This window comes from Balaenoptera musculus, chromosome 6 (assembly GCF_009873245.2).
Source record: "Balaenoptera musculus isolate JJ_BM4_2016_0621 chromosome 6, mBalMus1.pri.v3, whole genome shotgun sequence".
NCBI classification, from domain to species: Eukaryota; Metazoa; Chordata; class Mammalia; order Artiodactyla; family Balaenopteridae; genus Balaenoptera; species Balaenoptera musculus.
In genome coordinates, this window is record NC_045790.1 from 81,375,777 (window position 1) to 81,393,532 (window position 17,756).

The 17,756-nt window shown below is 40.7% G+C and overlaps 1 protein-coding gene across 3 annotated transcripts in view; it reads right to left on the bottom strand.

Annotated features, from left to right (window-relative positions):
* The window catches only part of SLC25A51 (solute carrier family 25 member 51), a 29,022-nt gene extending 11,485 nt beyond the window's left edge, over nucleotides 1-17,537 (bottom strand). The window contains exons 1-2 of one of the 3 annotated variants that reach the window (XM_036854632.1): nucleotides 17,230-17,537; nucleotides 13,263-13,385 (exon numbers count right to left, since the gene is read on the bottom strand). Coding sequence is in view for 1 of the 3 variants with exons in the window: in XM_036854629.1 (XP_036710524.1) it covers nucleotides 13,111-13,190 (80 nt within the window). In the remaining 2 variants the exon portion in view is untranslated. The other 2 variants (XM_036854630.1, XM_036854629.1) reach the window with 2 other exon arrangements.
* Nucleotides 17,538-17,756: the final 219 nt, after the last annotated feature.

Below are 17,756 nucleotides of genomic sequence, written 5' to 3' on the forward strand. Positions count from 1 at the left end.
TGCTGTATTTTCCTTTTCTATATTTTTCAAGTTGAATTTGTCTCAATTTACTCTGTTTTCAAAAGTTGGAGACTGAAAAAACTAAGGTCTAATCAGGACAAGGCCAACAGTGACAGAAGGATGTGACAAAGTTCCCAAGTGAACAAAGGCAAATTGCTGTACCTCTCTGAGGCTGTTTCCACAGTTTTAACGGGCCAATGCCACCCACCCTGCACACTGGGGCAGAAGTCAGCTGAAGAGTACAGTGCACCAGGTCCCACTGCTGTTCTGGGGACACAGTGGGCACTGTACTGTTTGTTGTATTTGCTTCATTCAGACTTACAGGATAACATTATCAAGAAGACTTTCATTTACTTTTGTTGGGAATTTCTTCTTCTTCTTTGCCTGCTTTTACACTGGCCTCCTCAGTATACTAAGAGATTTTAATTCAACCAACTTATTCAACTCCTTAACGTTCAGAGATTAGAGATAAAAGGACGCTGGCCTCGGGAGATACGACATGCAAACAATTGGACCACAGTGTGGTAAATGCAACCACAGAAATACATAGAAGGTATAAAGGCCCCACAGAGGAAGGGGTCATTAATTAGCTGTCTGGAGGGAAAGACAGAGGGGTCTGAGGGCTCTGAAAGGTGAATAGGACTCTGGATGCACCTAAGGGTGAGGCACACTTTAGCCAAAGGCAGCACAGGCTAAGGTGTAGGCCCCGTGTCAAAGGAGCAGCGGCATCACATCCCTGAGAAGGGTGTCTGGCTGGAGCTTTAATGTGGGTGCGAGATGGATGGGTGGCAGACAATGATGGAAAAGCAGGCTAGGACCTGCATTATCAGAGACCCTAAGGATGATCCCAAGACCCTCTGATGCTACTATGTACTATTTTTTTCCTTTCTCATGTGAAGCTAATAGAAACATTATTTTCCTAAGCATGTTACACCTAGATCTGTGTGCCCTTTTCCTAGAAGACAGACTACATTAAGAAGAAAATGTAACATCTGTACACTCTAGCCCAATGCCTCTTTGTTTGCAGTTGGAGCTGGCTTGCTATCACATTTCTATTAGAAAAGATAAACATGCCCTCAGTTGAGAAGAATTATGCCTGGAAACCACTGCAGGCCTGAAGTCTGCCATAAGGAAGGTAATAAAAGGGGTCAGGAATCTTCTCCCCGCTATCACCTGGTCACACCTGGAGAACTAGACAGCACCAGAGCTCCAACCTTTCACTGTCCACCCCCAACACCAGGGCAGCCACACTATCCCTGGGCACCAAAACTCTGTGTTCATTTGAATAAACCTCACCTTTGGCAGAGGCTGGAGGAGTGGGACTTGTCTCTAAATGCTGCTTAGCACTATCATGATGGGGAATAAAGGGACAGTAAAAAAACTGTCCCCTGACATTCTAAAAATTTGTTCCACTGCAATTTAAATCATCAAAGGAAGGTCTGGCTCAGAGAGAGGAATTATTTCTAACTTTGGCAGGTATTAAAGCAGTTAGATTATGAAGTCACCAATATGCTTCACCAAGAGGCCAGAATCCTTGGAGCTGGGCTGCTCGTAGATCCAATAAAACAACAAATGAATCATTTAAACAAAAATTCACAAAAGAAATGTATATTACTTTAGAAAAAGTTACACATTAGGACAGGGAGATTAACCAAGATGGCGGAGTAGAAGGACGTGCTCTCACTCCCTCTTGCGAGAGCACCAGAATCACGACTGGCTGCTGGACAATCATTGACAGGAAGACCCTGGACTTCACCAAGGAGGATACCCCACGTCCAAGGACAGAGGAGAAGCCACAGTGAGACGGTAGGAGGGGCGCAATCAGAGTAAAATCAAATCCCATAACTGCTGGGTGGGTGACTCACAGACTGGCGAACACTTATACCACAGAATTCCACCCACTGGAGTGAAGGTTCTGAGCCCCACGTCAGGCTTCCCAACCTGGGGGTCCGGCAACGGGAGGAGGAATTCCTAGAGAATCAGACTTTGAAGCCTAGTGGGAATTGATTGCAGGACTTTGACAGGACTGGGGGAAACAGAGACCCCACTCTTGGAGGGCACACACAAAGTAATGTGTGCATCGGGACCCAGGGGAAGGAGCAGTGACCCTGGGGGAGACTGAACCAGACCTACCTGCTGGTGTTGGGGGGTCTCCTGCAGAGGCGAGTAGTGGCTCTGTTTCACCGTGGGGATAAGGACACTGGCAGCAGAGGTTCTGGGAAGTTCTCCTTGGCGTGAGCCCTCCCAGAGTCTGCCATTAACCCCACCAAAGAGCCCAGGTAGGCTCCAGTGTTGGGTTGCCTCAGGCAAAACAACCAACAGGGAGGGAACCCAGCCCCACCCATCAACAGTCAAGTGGATTAAGGTTTTACTGAGCTCTGACCGCCACAGCAACAGGGAGGGAACCCAGCCCCACCCATCAACAGTCAAGTGGATTAAGGTTTTACTGAGCTCTGACCGCCACAGCAACAGTCAGCTCTACCCACCACCAGAGCCTCCCATCAAGCCTCTTAGATAGCCTCAACCACCAGAGGGCAGACAACAGAAGCAAGAAAAACTACGATCCTGCAGCCTGTGGACCAAAAACCACAGTTACAGAAAGATAGAGAAGATGAAAAGGCAGAGGGCTATGTACCAGATGAAGGAACAAGAAAAAACCCCAGAAAAACAACTAAATGAAGTGGAGATAGGCAACCTTCCAGAAAAAGAATTCAGAATAATGATAGTGAAGATGATCCAGGACCTCGGAATAAGAATGGAGGCAAAGATTGAGAAGATGCAAGAAATGATTAACAAAGACCTAGAAGAATTAAAGAACAAACAAACAGAGATCACCAATACAATAACTGAAATGAAAACTACACTAGAAGGAATCAATAGCAGAATAACTGAGGCGGAAGAACGGATAAGTGACCTGGAAGACAGAATGGTGGAATTCACTGCTGCAGAACAGACTAAAGAAAAAAGAATGAAAAGAAATGAAGACAGCCTAAGAGACCTCTGGGACAACATTAAACGCAACAACATTCGCATTATAGGGGTCCCAGAAGGAGAAGAGAGAGAGAAAGGACCAGAGAAAATATTTGAAGAGATTATAGTCGAAAACTTCCCTAACATGGGAAAAGAAATAGCCACCCAAGTCCAGGAAGCGCAGAGAGTCCCATACAGAATAAACCCAAGGAGAAACACGCCGAGACACATAGTAATCAAAGTGGCAAAAATTAAAGACAAAGAAAAATTATTGAAAGCAGCAAGGGAAAAACGACAAATAACATACAAGGGAACTCCCATAAGGTTAACAGCTGATTTCTCAGCAGAAACTCTACAAGCCAGAAGGGAGTGGCATGATATACTTAAAGTGATGAAAGGGAAGAACCTACAACCAAGATTACTCTACCCGGCAAGGATCTCATTTAGATTTGATGGAGAAATCAAAAGCTTTGCTGACAAGCAAAAGCTAAGAGAATTCAGCACCACCAAACCAGCTCTACAACAAATGCTAAAGGAACTTCTCTAAGTGGGAAACACAAGAGAAGAAAAGGACCTACAAAAACAAACCCAAAACAATTAAGAAAATGGTCATAGGAACATACATATCGATAATTACCTTAAACGTGAATGGATTAAATGCCCCAACCAAAAGACATAGACTGGCTGAATGGATACAAAAACAAGACCCATATATATGCTGTCTACAAGAGACCCACTTTAGACCTAGGGACACATACAGACTGAAAGTGAGGGGATGGAAAAAGATATTCCATGCAAATGGAAATCAAAAGAAAGCTGGAGTAGCTATACTCATATCAGATAAAATAGACTTTAAAATAAAGAATGTTACAAGAGACAAGGAAGGACACTACATAATGATCCAGGGATCAATCCAAGAAGAAGATATAACAATTATAAATATATATGCACCCAACATAGGAGCACCTCAATACATAAGGCAACTGCTAACAGCTATAAAAGAGGAAATCGACAGTAACACAATAATAGTGGGGGACTTTAACACCTCACTTACACCAATGGACAGATCATCCAAAATGAAAATAAATAAGGAAACAGAAGCTTTAAATGACACAATAGACCAGATAGATTTAATTGATATATATAGGACATTCCATCCAAAAACAGCAGATTACACGTTCTTCTCAAGTGCGCACGGAACATTCTCCAGGATAGATCACATCTTGGGTCACAAATCAAGCCTCAGTAAATTTAAGAAAATTGAAATCATATCAAGCATCTTTTCTGACCACAACGCTATGAGATTAGAAATGAATTACAGGGAAAAAAACGTAAAAAGGACAAACACATGGAGGCTAAACAATACGTTACTAAATAACCAAGAGATCACTGAAGAAATCAAAGAGGAAATCAAAAAATACCTAGAGACAAATGACAATGAAAACACGACGACCCAAAACCTATGGGACGCAGCAAAAGCGGTTCTAAGAGGGAAGTTTATAGCTATACAAGCCTACCTCAAGAAACAAGAAAAATCTCAAGTAAACAATCTAACCTTACACCTAAAGAAACTAGAGAAAGAAGAACAAACAAAACCCAAAGTTAGCAGAAGGAAAGAAATCATAAAGATCAGAGCAGAAATAAATGAAATAGAATCAAAGAAAACAATAGCAAAGATCAATAAAACTAAAAGTTGGTTCTTTGAGAAGATAAACAAAATTGATAAGCCATTAGCCAGACTCATCAAGAAAAAGAGGGAGAGGACTCAAATCAATAAAATCAGAAATGAAAAAGGAGAAGTTACAACGGACACCACAGAAATACAAAGCATCCTAAGAGACTACTACAAGCAACTTTATGCCAATAAAATGGACAACCTGGAAGAAATGGACAAATTCTTAGAAAGGTATAACCTTCCCAGACTGAATCAGGAAGAAACAGAAAATATGAACAGACCAATCACAAGTAATGAAATTGAAACTGTGATTAAAAATCTTCCAACAAACAAAAGTCCAGGACCAGATGGCTTCACAGGTGAATTCTATCAAACATTTAGAGAAGAGCTAACACCCATCCTTCTCAAACTCTTCCAAAAATTGCAGAGGAAGGAACACTCCCAAACTCATTCTATGAGGCCACCATCACCCTGATACCAAAACCAGACAAAGACACTACAAAAAAGAAAATTACAGACCAATATCACTGATGAATATAGATGCAAAAATCCTCAACAAAATACTAGCAAACAGAATCCAGCAACACATTAAAAGGATCATACACCACGATCAAGTGGGATTTATCCCAGGGACGCAAGGATTCTTCAATATACGCAAATCAATCAACGTGATACACCATATTAACAAATTGAAGAATAAAAACCATATGATCATCTCAATAGATGCAGAAAAAGCTTTTGACAAAATTCAACACCCATTTCTGATAAAAACTCTCCAGAAAGTGGGCATAGAGGGAACCTACCTCAACATAATAAAGGCCATATATGACAAACCCACAGCAAACATCATTCTCAATGGTGAAAAACTGAAAGCATTTCCTCTAAGATCAGGAACGAGACAAGGATGTCCACTCTCACCACTATTATTCAACATAGTTCTGGAAGTCCTAGCCACGGCAATCAGAGAAGAAAAAGAAATAAAAGGAATACAAATTGGAAAAGAAGAAGTAAAACTGTCACTGTTTGCGGATGACATGATACTATACATAGAGAATCCTAAAACTGCCACCAGAAAACTGCTAGAGCTAATTAATGAATATGGTAAAGTTGCAGGATACAAAATTAATGCACAGAAATCTCTTGCATTCCTATACACTAATGATGAAAAATCTGAAAGAGAAATTAAAGAAACACTCCCATTTACCATTGCAACAAAAAGAATAAAATACCTAGGAATAAACCTACCTAGGGAGACGAAAGACCTGTATGCAGAAAACTATAAGACACTGATGAAAGAAATTAAAGATGATACCAACAGATGGAGAGATATACCATGTTCTTGGATTGGAAGAATCAACATTGTGAAAATGAGTATACTACCCAAAGCAATCTACAGATTCAATGCAATCCCTATCAAATTACCAATGACATTTTTTACGGAGCTAGAACAAATCATCTTAAAATTTGTATGGAGACACAAAAGACCCCGAATAGCCAAAGCAGTCTTGAGAGAAAAAAATGGAGCTGGAGGAATCAGACTCCCTGACTTCAGACTATACTACAAAGCTACAGTAATCAAGACAGTATGGTACTGGCACAAAAACAGAAACATAGATCAATGGAACAAGATAGAAAGCCCAGAGATTAACCCACGCACCTATGGTCAACTAATCTATGACAAAGGAGGCAAAGATATACAATGGAGAAAAGACAGTCTCTTCAATAAGTGGTGCTGGGAAAACTGGACAGCTACATGTAAAAGAATGAAATTAGAATACTCCCTAACACCATACACAAAAATAAACTCAAAATGGATTAGAGACCTAAATATAAGACTGGACACTATAAAACTCTTAGAGGAAAACATAGGAAGAACACTCTTTGACATAAATCACAGCAAGATCTTTTTTGATCCACCTCCTAGAGTAATGGAAATAAAAACAAAAATAAACAAATGGGACCTAATGAAACTTCAAAGCTTTTGCACAGCAAAGGAAACCATAAACAAGACGAAAAGACAACCCTCAGAATGGGAGAAAATATTTGCAAATTAATCAACGGACAAAGGATTAATCTCCAAAATATATAAACAGCTCATTCAGCTCAATATCAAAGAAACAAACACCCCAATCCAAAAATGGGCAGAAGACCTAAATAGACATTTCTCCAAAGAAGACATACAGATGGCCACGAAGCACATGAAAAGATGCTCAACATCACTAATTATTAGAGAAATGCAAATCAAAACTACAATGAGGTATCACCTCACTCCTGTTAGAATGGGCATCATCAGAAAATCTACAAACAACAAATGCTGGAGAGGGTGTGGAGAAAAGGGAACCCTCTTGCACTGTTGGTGGGAATGTAAATTGATACAGCCACTATGGAGAACAATATGGAGGTTCCTTAAAAAACTAAAAATAGAATTACCATATGACCCAGCAATCCCATTACTGGGCATATACCCAGAGAAAACCGTAATTCAAAAAGGCACATGCACCCGAATGTTCATTGCAGCACTATTTACAATAGCCAGGTCATGGAAGCAACCTAAATGCCCATCAACAGACGAATGGATAAAGAAGTTGTGGTACATATATACAATGGAATATTACTCAGCCATAAAAAGGAAAGAAATTGAGTCATTTGTTGAGACATGGATGGATCTAGAGACTGTCATACAGAGTGAAGTAAGTCAGAAAGAGAAAAACAAATATCGTATATTAATGCATGTATGCGGAACCTAGAAAAATGGTACAGATGAGCCAGTTTGCAGGGCAGAAGTTGAGACACAAATGTAGAGAATGGTCATATGGACACCAAGGGGGGAAAACTGCGGTGAGGTGGGGATGGTGGTGTGCTGAATTGGGCAATTGGGATTGACATGTATACACTGATGTGTATAAAACTGATGCCTAATAAGAACCTGCAGTATAAAAAAAACAAACAAAACAACTAATACTAAACTTTCATTGGGTTATTTGTATGGAAATATGTTAATATAAATGTTTCAGACATTACATGAAATTTCTAAAAATCTTATATTTGTATTTGTATGGAAATATGTATGGAAATATGTTAATATAAATGTTTCAGACATTACATGAAATTTCTAAAAATCTTATATTTGTATTTGTATGGAAATATGTATGGAAATATGTTAATATAAATGTTTCAGACATTACATGAAATTTCTAAAAATCTTATATGTTCGGGTATAATGTTATAAGTAATAATCCTAGTTATTACTTTAAAATGTATATCTCAGAAATAACTAATTTTCTTGTCAACTGCATTATTATGAACTTTCATCAAATCTTTAACCGTGGTCATTTTTAAGTCTTTTGTCATTTACAGACAGTTCTGGGTGTACTCTGATGATTTTGCAAATATGTTCCTATAAAAGGGTTTCATCTTCAAGAAATTCATGGAAAAGCCTCTGACAAGTACAGGTTTCTGGTAACTGACTGTACTGCTGAACTGAATGAATAAGCATTTTCAGAACTCTAATGAAAAACTGATGAACTCATAAAAGTGCTAACAAAAGATCAAGATGAAAAAAAAAATTAATTACATGGGACTGAGTGAACTGATGAGGATGAGTATAATTTTTGTGACTTTCTGTGTGAATTTAAAAAAAAAAAAAAATCCCACAAGGACTCAGAGGCAAAGAATATACAAATCAATTTTCACTGCAAAGTAAAGGAGCTGTTACAGTGGAGGATTACTGGACTGAATGTCAATATTATGACATAGTATGAGTGTGTTTCATGTTTGGTAATTGCAATCATTGTTGCTTTTGTTGTGGTCATCCATGTACAATGCTTGGTGTCAGTCTATTTATGTCTTGTAAAAATAAAATACAGTGTGTGTGTGTGAATAAAAAAAAAAAAAAAAAAAGTAAAAAAAAAAAAAAAAAAAAAAAAAAAGTTACACATTAAATTTACACATTAAAAATACATTTAATAGAGCAGGACTTCCCTGGTGGCATAGTGGTTAAGAATCTGCCTGCCATTCCCTGGTGGCGCAGTGGTTAAGAATCCACCTGCCAATGCAGGAGACACAGGTTTGAGCCCTGGTCCGGGAAGATTCCACATGCCGCAGAGCAACTAAACCTGTGCGCCACAACTACTGAGCCCGCGAGCCACAACTACTGAGCCCGTGTGCCTCAACTACTGAAGCCCACGCGCCTAGAGCCCGTGCTCCCAACAAGAGAAGCCACAATGAGAAGCCTGTGCACCACAACAAAGAGTAGCCCCCACTCGCAGCAACAAGAGAAAAGCCCGCGTACAGCAACGAAGACCCAACGCAGCCAAAAATAAAATAAATAAAATAAAATAAATTTATATTAAAAAAAAAAAAAAAGAATCCGCCTGCCAATGCAGGGGACACGGGTTTGAGCCGTTCCAGGAAGATCCCACATGCCACGGAGCAACTAAGCCCGCTAACCTAGAGCCCATGCTCTGCAACAAGAGAAGCCACCGCAATGAGAAGCCCACGAACCGCAATGAAGAGTAGACCCCGCTCGCTGCAACTAGAAAAAGCCCGTGCGCAGCAGCAAAGACCCAACGCAGCCAAAAATAAATACATTAAAAAAAAAAAAAATGAAATAATGCTATTTGCAGCAACGTGGATGACCCTAGAGATTATCATACTAAGTGAAGCAAGTCAGAAAGAGAAAGACAAATACCATTTGATAACACTTATACGTGGAATCTAAAATATGATACAAATGAACTTGAACTTATCTTCCAAATAGAAACAGACTCACAGACATAGAGAACAGACTTATGGTTGCCAAGGGGAAGTGGGTTGGGAGAGGGATGGTGTGGGTGTTTAGGATTAGCAGATGCAAATTATTATATAGAGAATGGATAAACAACAAGGTCCTACTCTATGGCACAGGGAACTATATTCAATATCCTGTGATAAACCATAATGGAAAAGAATATGAAAAAGAATGCATATATGTATAACTGAATCACTATGCTGTACAGCAGAAATTAACACAACACTGTAAATCAACCATGCTTCAATAAAATAAACTAAAAAAAGACATTTAAAAAAGATGTATATTTTTTTAAGAGAAAAATAAAATTGTAAATTAATTAAATACACATACATCCTCTCCTCCAGGCTCACGGTCCCAACCCAGGTCCTCTTCATCTCCTGCCTGACTACTGCCAAAGGCTCCTTACCTAGTAAGTCCGACTCTAGTCACACACTCCATCCCATCCCCACCAACCTATACATCATTTAAAAAATACACAAAAAGAACACACCACTAAGTGAAAAAGGTGTACAACAATGTGCTTAAAAATCTGCTAACAACAGCAGATATCACAATGCTTTGAATGGTTTTGTAGTATTCTATTGAATGGATATATTACATGTAATTTACTCTATCTCCTATTTATGGTCACCGTTTTTTCCTTTTTTCCTTTTAAACAATGCTGCAACGGGCAACTCTGTACCTACACCTGGTGAACTCTCACAAGTTTATCTGTAGGGTAAATCTTTAGAATGGACTGCTGGCTCAAACAGTAATACATTTTATTTATTTATTTTTTTAATTTAATTTTTTTATTTTTGGCTGCGTTGGGTCTTCGTTGCTGCATGCGGGCTTTCTCTAGTTGTGGCAAGTGGGGGCTACTCTTCGTTGCGGTGTGCGGGCTTCTCACTGCAGTGGCTTCTCTTGTTGTGGAGCACGGGCTCTAGGCGTGCAGGCTTCACTAGTTGTGGCACACGGGCTCAGTAGTTGTGGCTCATGGGCTTAGTTGCTCCGTGGCATGTGGGAACTTCCTGGACCAGGGCTTGAACCCATGTCCCCTGCATTGGCAGGAGGATTCTTAACCACTGTGCCACCAGGGAAGCCCAGGAATACATTTTAATTTGATAGCTACGGCCAATTGCCCCCAGAAAACTTACTGTGATTTATATTTCCATTAAGTGTATGCCAGTCCCAGTTGCCCTACCATTTCCAGCACCAGGTATTAAACAGTAATTTCTGGGGCTTCCCTGGTGGCACAGTGGTTAAGAATCTGCCTGCAAATGCGGGGGACATGGGTTCGAGCCCTGGTCTGGGAAGATCCCACATGCCACGGAGCAACTAAGCCGTGTGCGCCACAACTACTGAGCCTGCGCTCTGCAACAAGAGAAGCCACCGCAGTGAGAAGCCCATGCACCGCAGCAAAGAGTGGCCCCCACTCGCCACAACTGTAGAAAGCCCAGGCGCAGCAATGAAGACCCAACGCAGACAGACAGACAGACATACATATATACATACATAAATAAAATTCAGCGTTTTTCATTTTTATTCACCATTTGAGTTTCTTTTAGTACTGTAAAATTTCACATTATCCATTTTTCTGTAGGCACTTTGTTTTTTTCCTTGTTGATTTGGAAAATTTCTTTGTGCATGAAGAAAATCAATCCTAGTTATGTTAATCAAGTTGTGGCATATACTTTCCCTACTTTGTATCATTTTTGTGATGCTGAAGTTCCTAATATGGATATGAAATCTACTGATCTTGGCTTCTAGGTTTTGTGTCCTTCATAGAAGGCCTTCGTTATTCTAAAATCATAAACAAGTAATCCATGCTTCCTTCTACAACTTCTATGGTTTCATTTACCATCTGTATTTTAATTTCTCTGGAATTTCAGTATAAGGAATGAAGCAAAGATAAGAGATTGCCTAGAAACTGACTGATGAGCCTTCTTTTCCTCACTGGTTAGCATCATCTAAATACTCACAAGCATCTGCATTTATTTCTGCACTCCACTCTGTTCCACAATACCCTTGTATTTCTTCTCTAGGTCCAACTGATTTTAACCTACTTTAGCATCAGAATAGATTTCATCATCTAGTAGGGCTTTCCCTTTTACTCTTGTCAGAATCATCAGTTTTCCAGGCTCTCACACTTATCCAGGTAAATTTTAGTGTATTTTTGTCATATTCCTCCCAAAAATCTTGGTATTTTATAGCAGAAGTGACTTTATAAATTTAAAGTACTGTCACTTTTTCAAAATTGAACCTTAAAAAAAAAATTGTACCTTACTTTACAAGGATGTGGTATCTTCCTGTTTGTTTCTTTTTACAAACCTTAGCATTTAAAATTTTTTCATATAGACCTTCAAAGGTATTTTACCTTTTCAGTCCCTATTATGAAAGGGTTCTTTTCTTCCAATTAATTTTCTAACTGCTTTTTGTCTGCATATGAGAAAGCTACCAATTCCTGTGTATTAAAGTTAGAAGCAGCCAATAGTCCTCTATTTCTCAGTTTTTTGGTGGATTTGCTTGTTTCTACTATATATCACAAATAATTCTGCCTTCTCCTTTATAGTATGCATCCTTTCTTCTTATTGGATTGGCATATACCTCCTGAACAAAATTAAATTATGGTAATAGTAAATATCCTTATACTTTGACATCTGTGACAACTCCACAGGGATTAACTGTGAAGCATGACACCAGCTTTTGGTTTGAGGAGGAAGTTCTTGTCATCTGAGTGTTCATAATCCAAGTCCTAGCAGTTTCAAGTTTACAGAGGGAAACAAGTCATCATGACACAAAAATATTCACTAATCAATTGGCCCATATAAAATTTGTTCCCTCTCATGTAATATTGCCTGTTTGCCATCTATCCCTGCCCATCTTTAGGACTGTTCTGCAAACATGAAGTAGAGCATGTCTTCCCAGTACTATCATATAATTTCATCTGACAAATTACACTATAACTCCCAAAACTTCATTCTGCATTCATTCTAAGAATCAGTATATCTGCAATTATAATTGAAGCCCCTGCCCCCTGTTACTTACTAGGAAATTGTGTTTCCCATTAAAAATGGATTCCATTTTTCTAGTACTAATGGTCAACTGATAATAAGGGTCTCCTAGAATTTCCAAACGCGGGAGGGATACACATTGATTCCTGTTTTACTACCACCTCCATCCCTTTCCACTGCCACTAAGCCAGGAATCTATCTTGAACTTTGGTCAGATGCTTTTACGGAGCTACTAAGAAGATCATACGGATACTGGAAACAGAGCCAGTGTAACATTTAACAGATACAGTTAATTGCCTGGGTTCAAATTCTGGCTCCACTACAAATCTATTGTGTGACCTTCAGCAAGTTACTCAATGTCTCTGTGGCTTAGTTTCCTCGTTTATAAAATAAGAATGTTACCTACCTCATAGGCCAGCCAATTAACTGAATTAATACATGTGAAGCACCCAGGAAAGTAGTCTACAGCACAGTAGGTGGCTCAACAAGGATAAACTATTATTATTGTTCTTTTCTGATGTATTTATTTGGTGTATACCTTAGTGTATTTCTTGCCCTTGCAATACGGAGGTGAATCCTACTTGGCCACAGTGAAATATTCCTTTAATGTATCACTAAATACAGTTTGCTAACATTTTATTTTAAAATTTTAAAATTTCACATCACTATTCATAACATACCAAGTTTCCAATTTCAGTACTATCTTCATGTCAAGTTCAGGTGTCAATGTCCCACTGGCTTTGTAAAAGAAATCTGTCATTTTTCCTTCTTTAAGCTGGTGAACAATTTAAATCTTATAATTATCTTTTTCTTGAAAGTTAAAAGAATTCACCTGAAACACCATCTGGGACTGGTGTTTTGGGGGATGGTAGCTTTTTGATAACCTTCTCAATTTCTTCCATTGTTAGGTCTGTTAGGTTCTCTCTTCTGGAGTCAACTTTGATAACTGGATTTCCTTTAAGAAAAAAAAAAAAAGTCTGGTTTATTTATATAGTCTTATAAAGCACTTGTTGTTTTAAAAAAACACTTCTAATCTTGTGTGCCTATATTCCCTTTTTTCTTGAGCAGGGTAGTCAGTTTACCTAATTCACATTCCTCTCATCCCAGCAAAGAACCAGTTCTTAAATTTACCAATTTTACTATTTTTCAGTTTTTAAATTTGTTTTTCCTCTTTATCATCTCATTTCTCCTGCTTTGTCTGGGTTTATTTTCTTCTAATTTACTGAAGGGAAATTTCTTATTTTTATTTATTCTTTGTTTCATAATTTGAGTGTTTAAGGCTATGTATTTTGCTTTAAGCAAAACCTTCACTATTACTTTTTAAGACAGTCCATGGAGAGTTTTGGTCTAATTGGCAGTCACCTTACCATCTGTACCATCTAGTGTTTCTTCACCACAGTGGCTTTGACCTGGGGTGATATGCACCCTTTCCAGAGTCCAAGCCTGTTTAGGCTTCGGGCATCGCAGCATATCCTTAATTTATGCTCCGGAGAAGAGCATCTTTCTCGTGGCCCACAGGAAAGATCCTGCAGGGATGGACCCTGATATCTGGCAACTAGCCTCCAGTCTTAAAAGGTTTGATGACAAGTACACCTTGAGGTTGACCTTCATCAGTGGCAGAACAAAGCAGCAGCAGGCAGCCAAGTTCACCAAGTCCTTGCTAAGTTTTTTGACCACAGCAGGACACTGGTCATGATGCATACGAGCCTGAAGTATCCAGGCTCCATAACAGTCTCACCCCAGAAAGACAAATAAAATAGCCACTTCTAAAAGCAGCCATCTTTCTGCTGGATCATGCTGAAATACAGGGTGAGGGGGAAAGAAACTGAGATCTTAAAATGAAGAAAGAAAGAAATGTTAAAAATGTCCCTGTTTTGTTCTGAACTTTTAGTCCATCCAGGAAAAACAGGATTTTCCAGCACAGATATGAGAAGTTGTAGCTCTGATATCTAGGTGGGAACTCCCTAACCTGCTGCTCCCATTGTTTTGACGTGCTTTTCTAGAAGAGCATTTTTCCTAAAAGCTGTATAGACTTCCTCAACACCTGAATTACCTCATGTAGTATTAGCATTGTGCCAAGGAGCATCTGAAGACTCAATTTTTAAACTTGTTAACCTGTTGCTGACTAATTGTGCTAACTCCCCTTTCAACAGCTGTTTCCCTTAATTCAGATACAACTCCTTATGTATGATAGCTGTCCTTCACACACAGCTTTTGTGAGTATGCATAAATCTGACTTAGGGAGAATTGAAAAAACAAACAAACAAAAAAACCCCCACAGCTTTTTAATTTGTTCAAAACAGACATTCTGTCTGTTACATTTTGTGCTCTTAACCAGTGAAAGGAATCAATGGCATTTTAAGAAAAATTGTTCTATACATGCTTGAGAAGTTTGCCAGGGTACAAAGTTTGATAATTATTAATCAATTAGTCTTCTACATCCTTACTTCTTATCATTTCAGCTGCCAGACAGGAGTTTAAACTCTTATCAGTACTATACTTGCCAATCTAATATAAACCAACATTTAAAAAACAATTTAGCATAGAAATACTTTATGTAATGCTTTGCTCTTCTTCAGTTTCAGGACTAAATGTTAAAATCAACAGAAATATCCAGATTTATGTGTTGTTATACCATAACACGTTGTGACAATTTATGAATGTAAAAAAGTTTCATTTTTACATACTGAACACATAACAATATATTTTAAATTATAAAGTCACTACCTACCAGCTGTTTAACAATATATGTTCCTTGATAACACAAACCAAGTTACTTATACACTTGAACAACAAAATTTTGTCCATGTTCACTTTTAATTTTTACTGGAATGGCACTTGCATTACTTTCCAAAATTTTGCAAATTAAAGTTACTTCAACTAGTTCTGTCATGATTCTTTGGGTCTGTTATTAAACAGATAGAAAACTGTGGCTAACAGAAGTTAGCCAGTCACTTATTGACCGCTGTACTGAACTATTCTAAGAAATTTAAAGAACATTAGTGTACATTTAGGGTCTCAGATTTTTAAAAACAGGCCTGGACATAGGAAAAAGGAATGTAATGAAACCTTTCCAGACTTTACAGATTTAAAGCTTTCCCCCTCATTTTGTCCTACACACCAGGATCGTGTGAATAGGTTCTTAATTTGGCAAGAGAAGAAAGGCTAGTGTGCACAGTATTCTGTAGCAATGGACTTTAAAATTTTTCATGTTTATTCTGTGAACATGACTAAATTTCTTTGCTAAACTTTTCCCTAGATTTAAATTCTTTAACATGTATAATAATTCTTTGCAATTTATTGCAAAATTTATCTACCATAACTTTACATTTGTTTGCTACCTAAAACACTCAACCTATGTCAACATTAGGAAACAAAGTTAATTAAGCTGACTTTTAAGCAACTCCAAGTGTCAAACTTCTGTGGCATAAGAAAACAGTGTAAAGTCTAAATGCTCACTGTAATTTATAGCCCACGTGGATAAGACCGAGATGTGATCCATCACAAAGGTCTCTGTGCAAAAACTGGGGAGAAAGCAATTGTAATTCTCAAAGGATGTTAACTCCCACAAGTCAGCAGGTCTGAGTCAGCATTCAGGACAAGATTAAACTGGGTTCTAGTCCTAGTTAGGACACTATCTTGTTACTATAAATACAAAGCAATGTCTACAATTTAAAAATCCATTTCTCTGGGCTTACTTTAATCTACCAAAGGAGAGACCAGACAAGTCCACTCCTCTTAAAAGTAACAACTTGTGATCTTTCCCCGAGATGCACTCAAGGTGACTCCAGATCCAAAGCGCCCGACCTGTGCTCTGGAACCACTAGCGGACCTAACCGGTCCTAGCACCCTTTGATTTTATGGAATCCTTTCGAAACAAGGTCAGAGGAAGTTCAGACTAGAAAGGGCACTACACACTTATTTAAGGTTTTCTGTTTCACAGCTTGCAGGTAGAGAAACAGAAGGTGGGGATTAAGACCAGCCGTGTACAGCTCTAAGGAGCAAAAAAACAAACAAACAAAAAGGGTAAATATAGCTGAGGCACCGACACGCTCCACCTGGATAAGCTTAATACTAAATAATTGGTACAGAGATTTTCAGTTAATAACAATGCCCCCCGCATCTCCAAAAAAAGCACTGTACCACCGAGTTTCCCACAACGCGAAGCAACATGGTGTCGCAGAATAACCATTGTCTGGCTGTGTGGCTGAACTTACCGCTCTCCAGGCGTCCATTTCCCCGGTCTGTGGTAAGGGGGAGGGGAGGGTGGCGGACGGGGTCGACCAGGCCCCTTCCGTCCCGGACATTTAACGGAGCCAGGGGTCCCGGAATCCCAGACCCCGAGGGGGCAGGCTCCCTTCCGCGGTCCCAACGCCGCTCTCCCGGGCCGCAGGCAAAGCCCGGCCCCTCCCCGCCCCGCTCTCGATGCGCGCCGGGAGGCACCTTCCTTCCTGGGGCGCGCCCAAATGAACGCACTGCCTCCTCCGCCGGAAAGGCTCGTTCCGGCAGTCGGACGGCGCTCCCGGCCCAGCGAAGCCCGGCAGCGGGCGGCAAAGCTGGGAGGCAAGAGCTGGGCCCTGAGGCTGCAGGTCCCACCCGGGATGGCGCGCGCGGGAACGGCGGGGCGCCCCGGGGGGGCGCACTGCGCGCGCGCGCGGCGGGGCGGGGGGTGAGTCCTCAACGGCCGCGCCAGAGGGCCGTGCAGGCGGCCTTCTCAGACCCTCTTTCGTGCTTCCACTCACTCCACGCGGAGGCCGGGGGAGCCCCGTGCTTTCCTCTCGGCCGCTTCCTGTACTCACCCATCGCCCCGGGCGCCCGGCTCCACGCCCGGTAGCGACCCGCCTGCAGGCTGGCGAGCTCGCGAGCCCGCGAGCCACCAAGCCGGCGCAGGCGCAGACCTTGACCGACCCGAGCTCAGGGCGGAGCGTGACGCGCTCTTTTCCGCCGAGCCCGGTCACGTGAGGGAGACGCTGCGGCGCCGCCTCTCTCTAAACCCTCGGAGGGTCGAGTGACGCCGGCCAACTCCTGGCAGCGGTTCGGCGCGGCAGGGCAGGTGTAGGGTCACCCATCACACCTATTGTCAGGCTTTCGGGTTCCGCTTGCTGGAATACCGTACCCTTGCTGCCGTACGGTGGCCTTGCCGTGCCACAAACAGCCAACGCGTTCTCTAGCCTGCGGGAGGACCACTGGGAAGTGATAGTGTGGGTGGCAAGCGCACGTGCGCCTAGGCCTTGAAAGTCCCCGCCTCGCTTCCCTTTGTATCCTTGGTTAGATTTCATCAAACCCTCGGAGTGGCCTTGTGTCAGCTACTGATACTGCAGTTCAC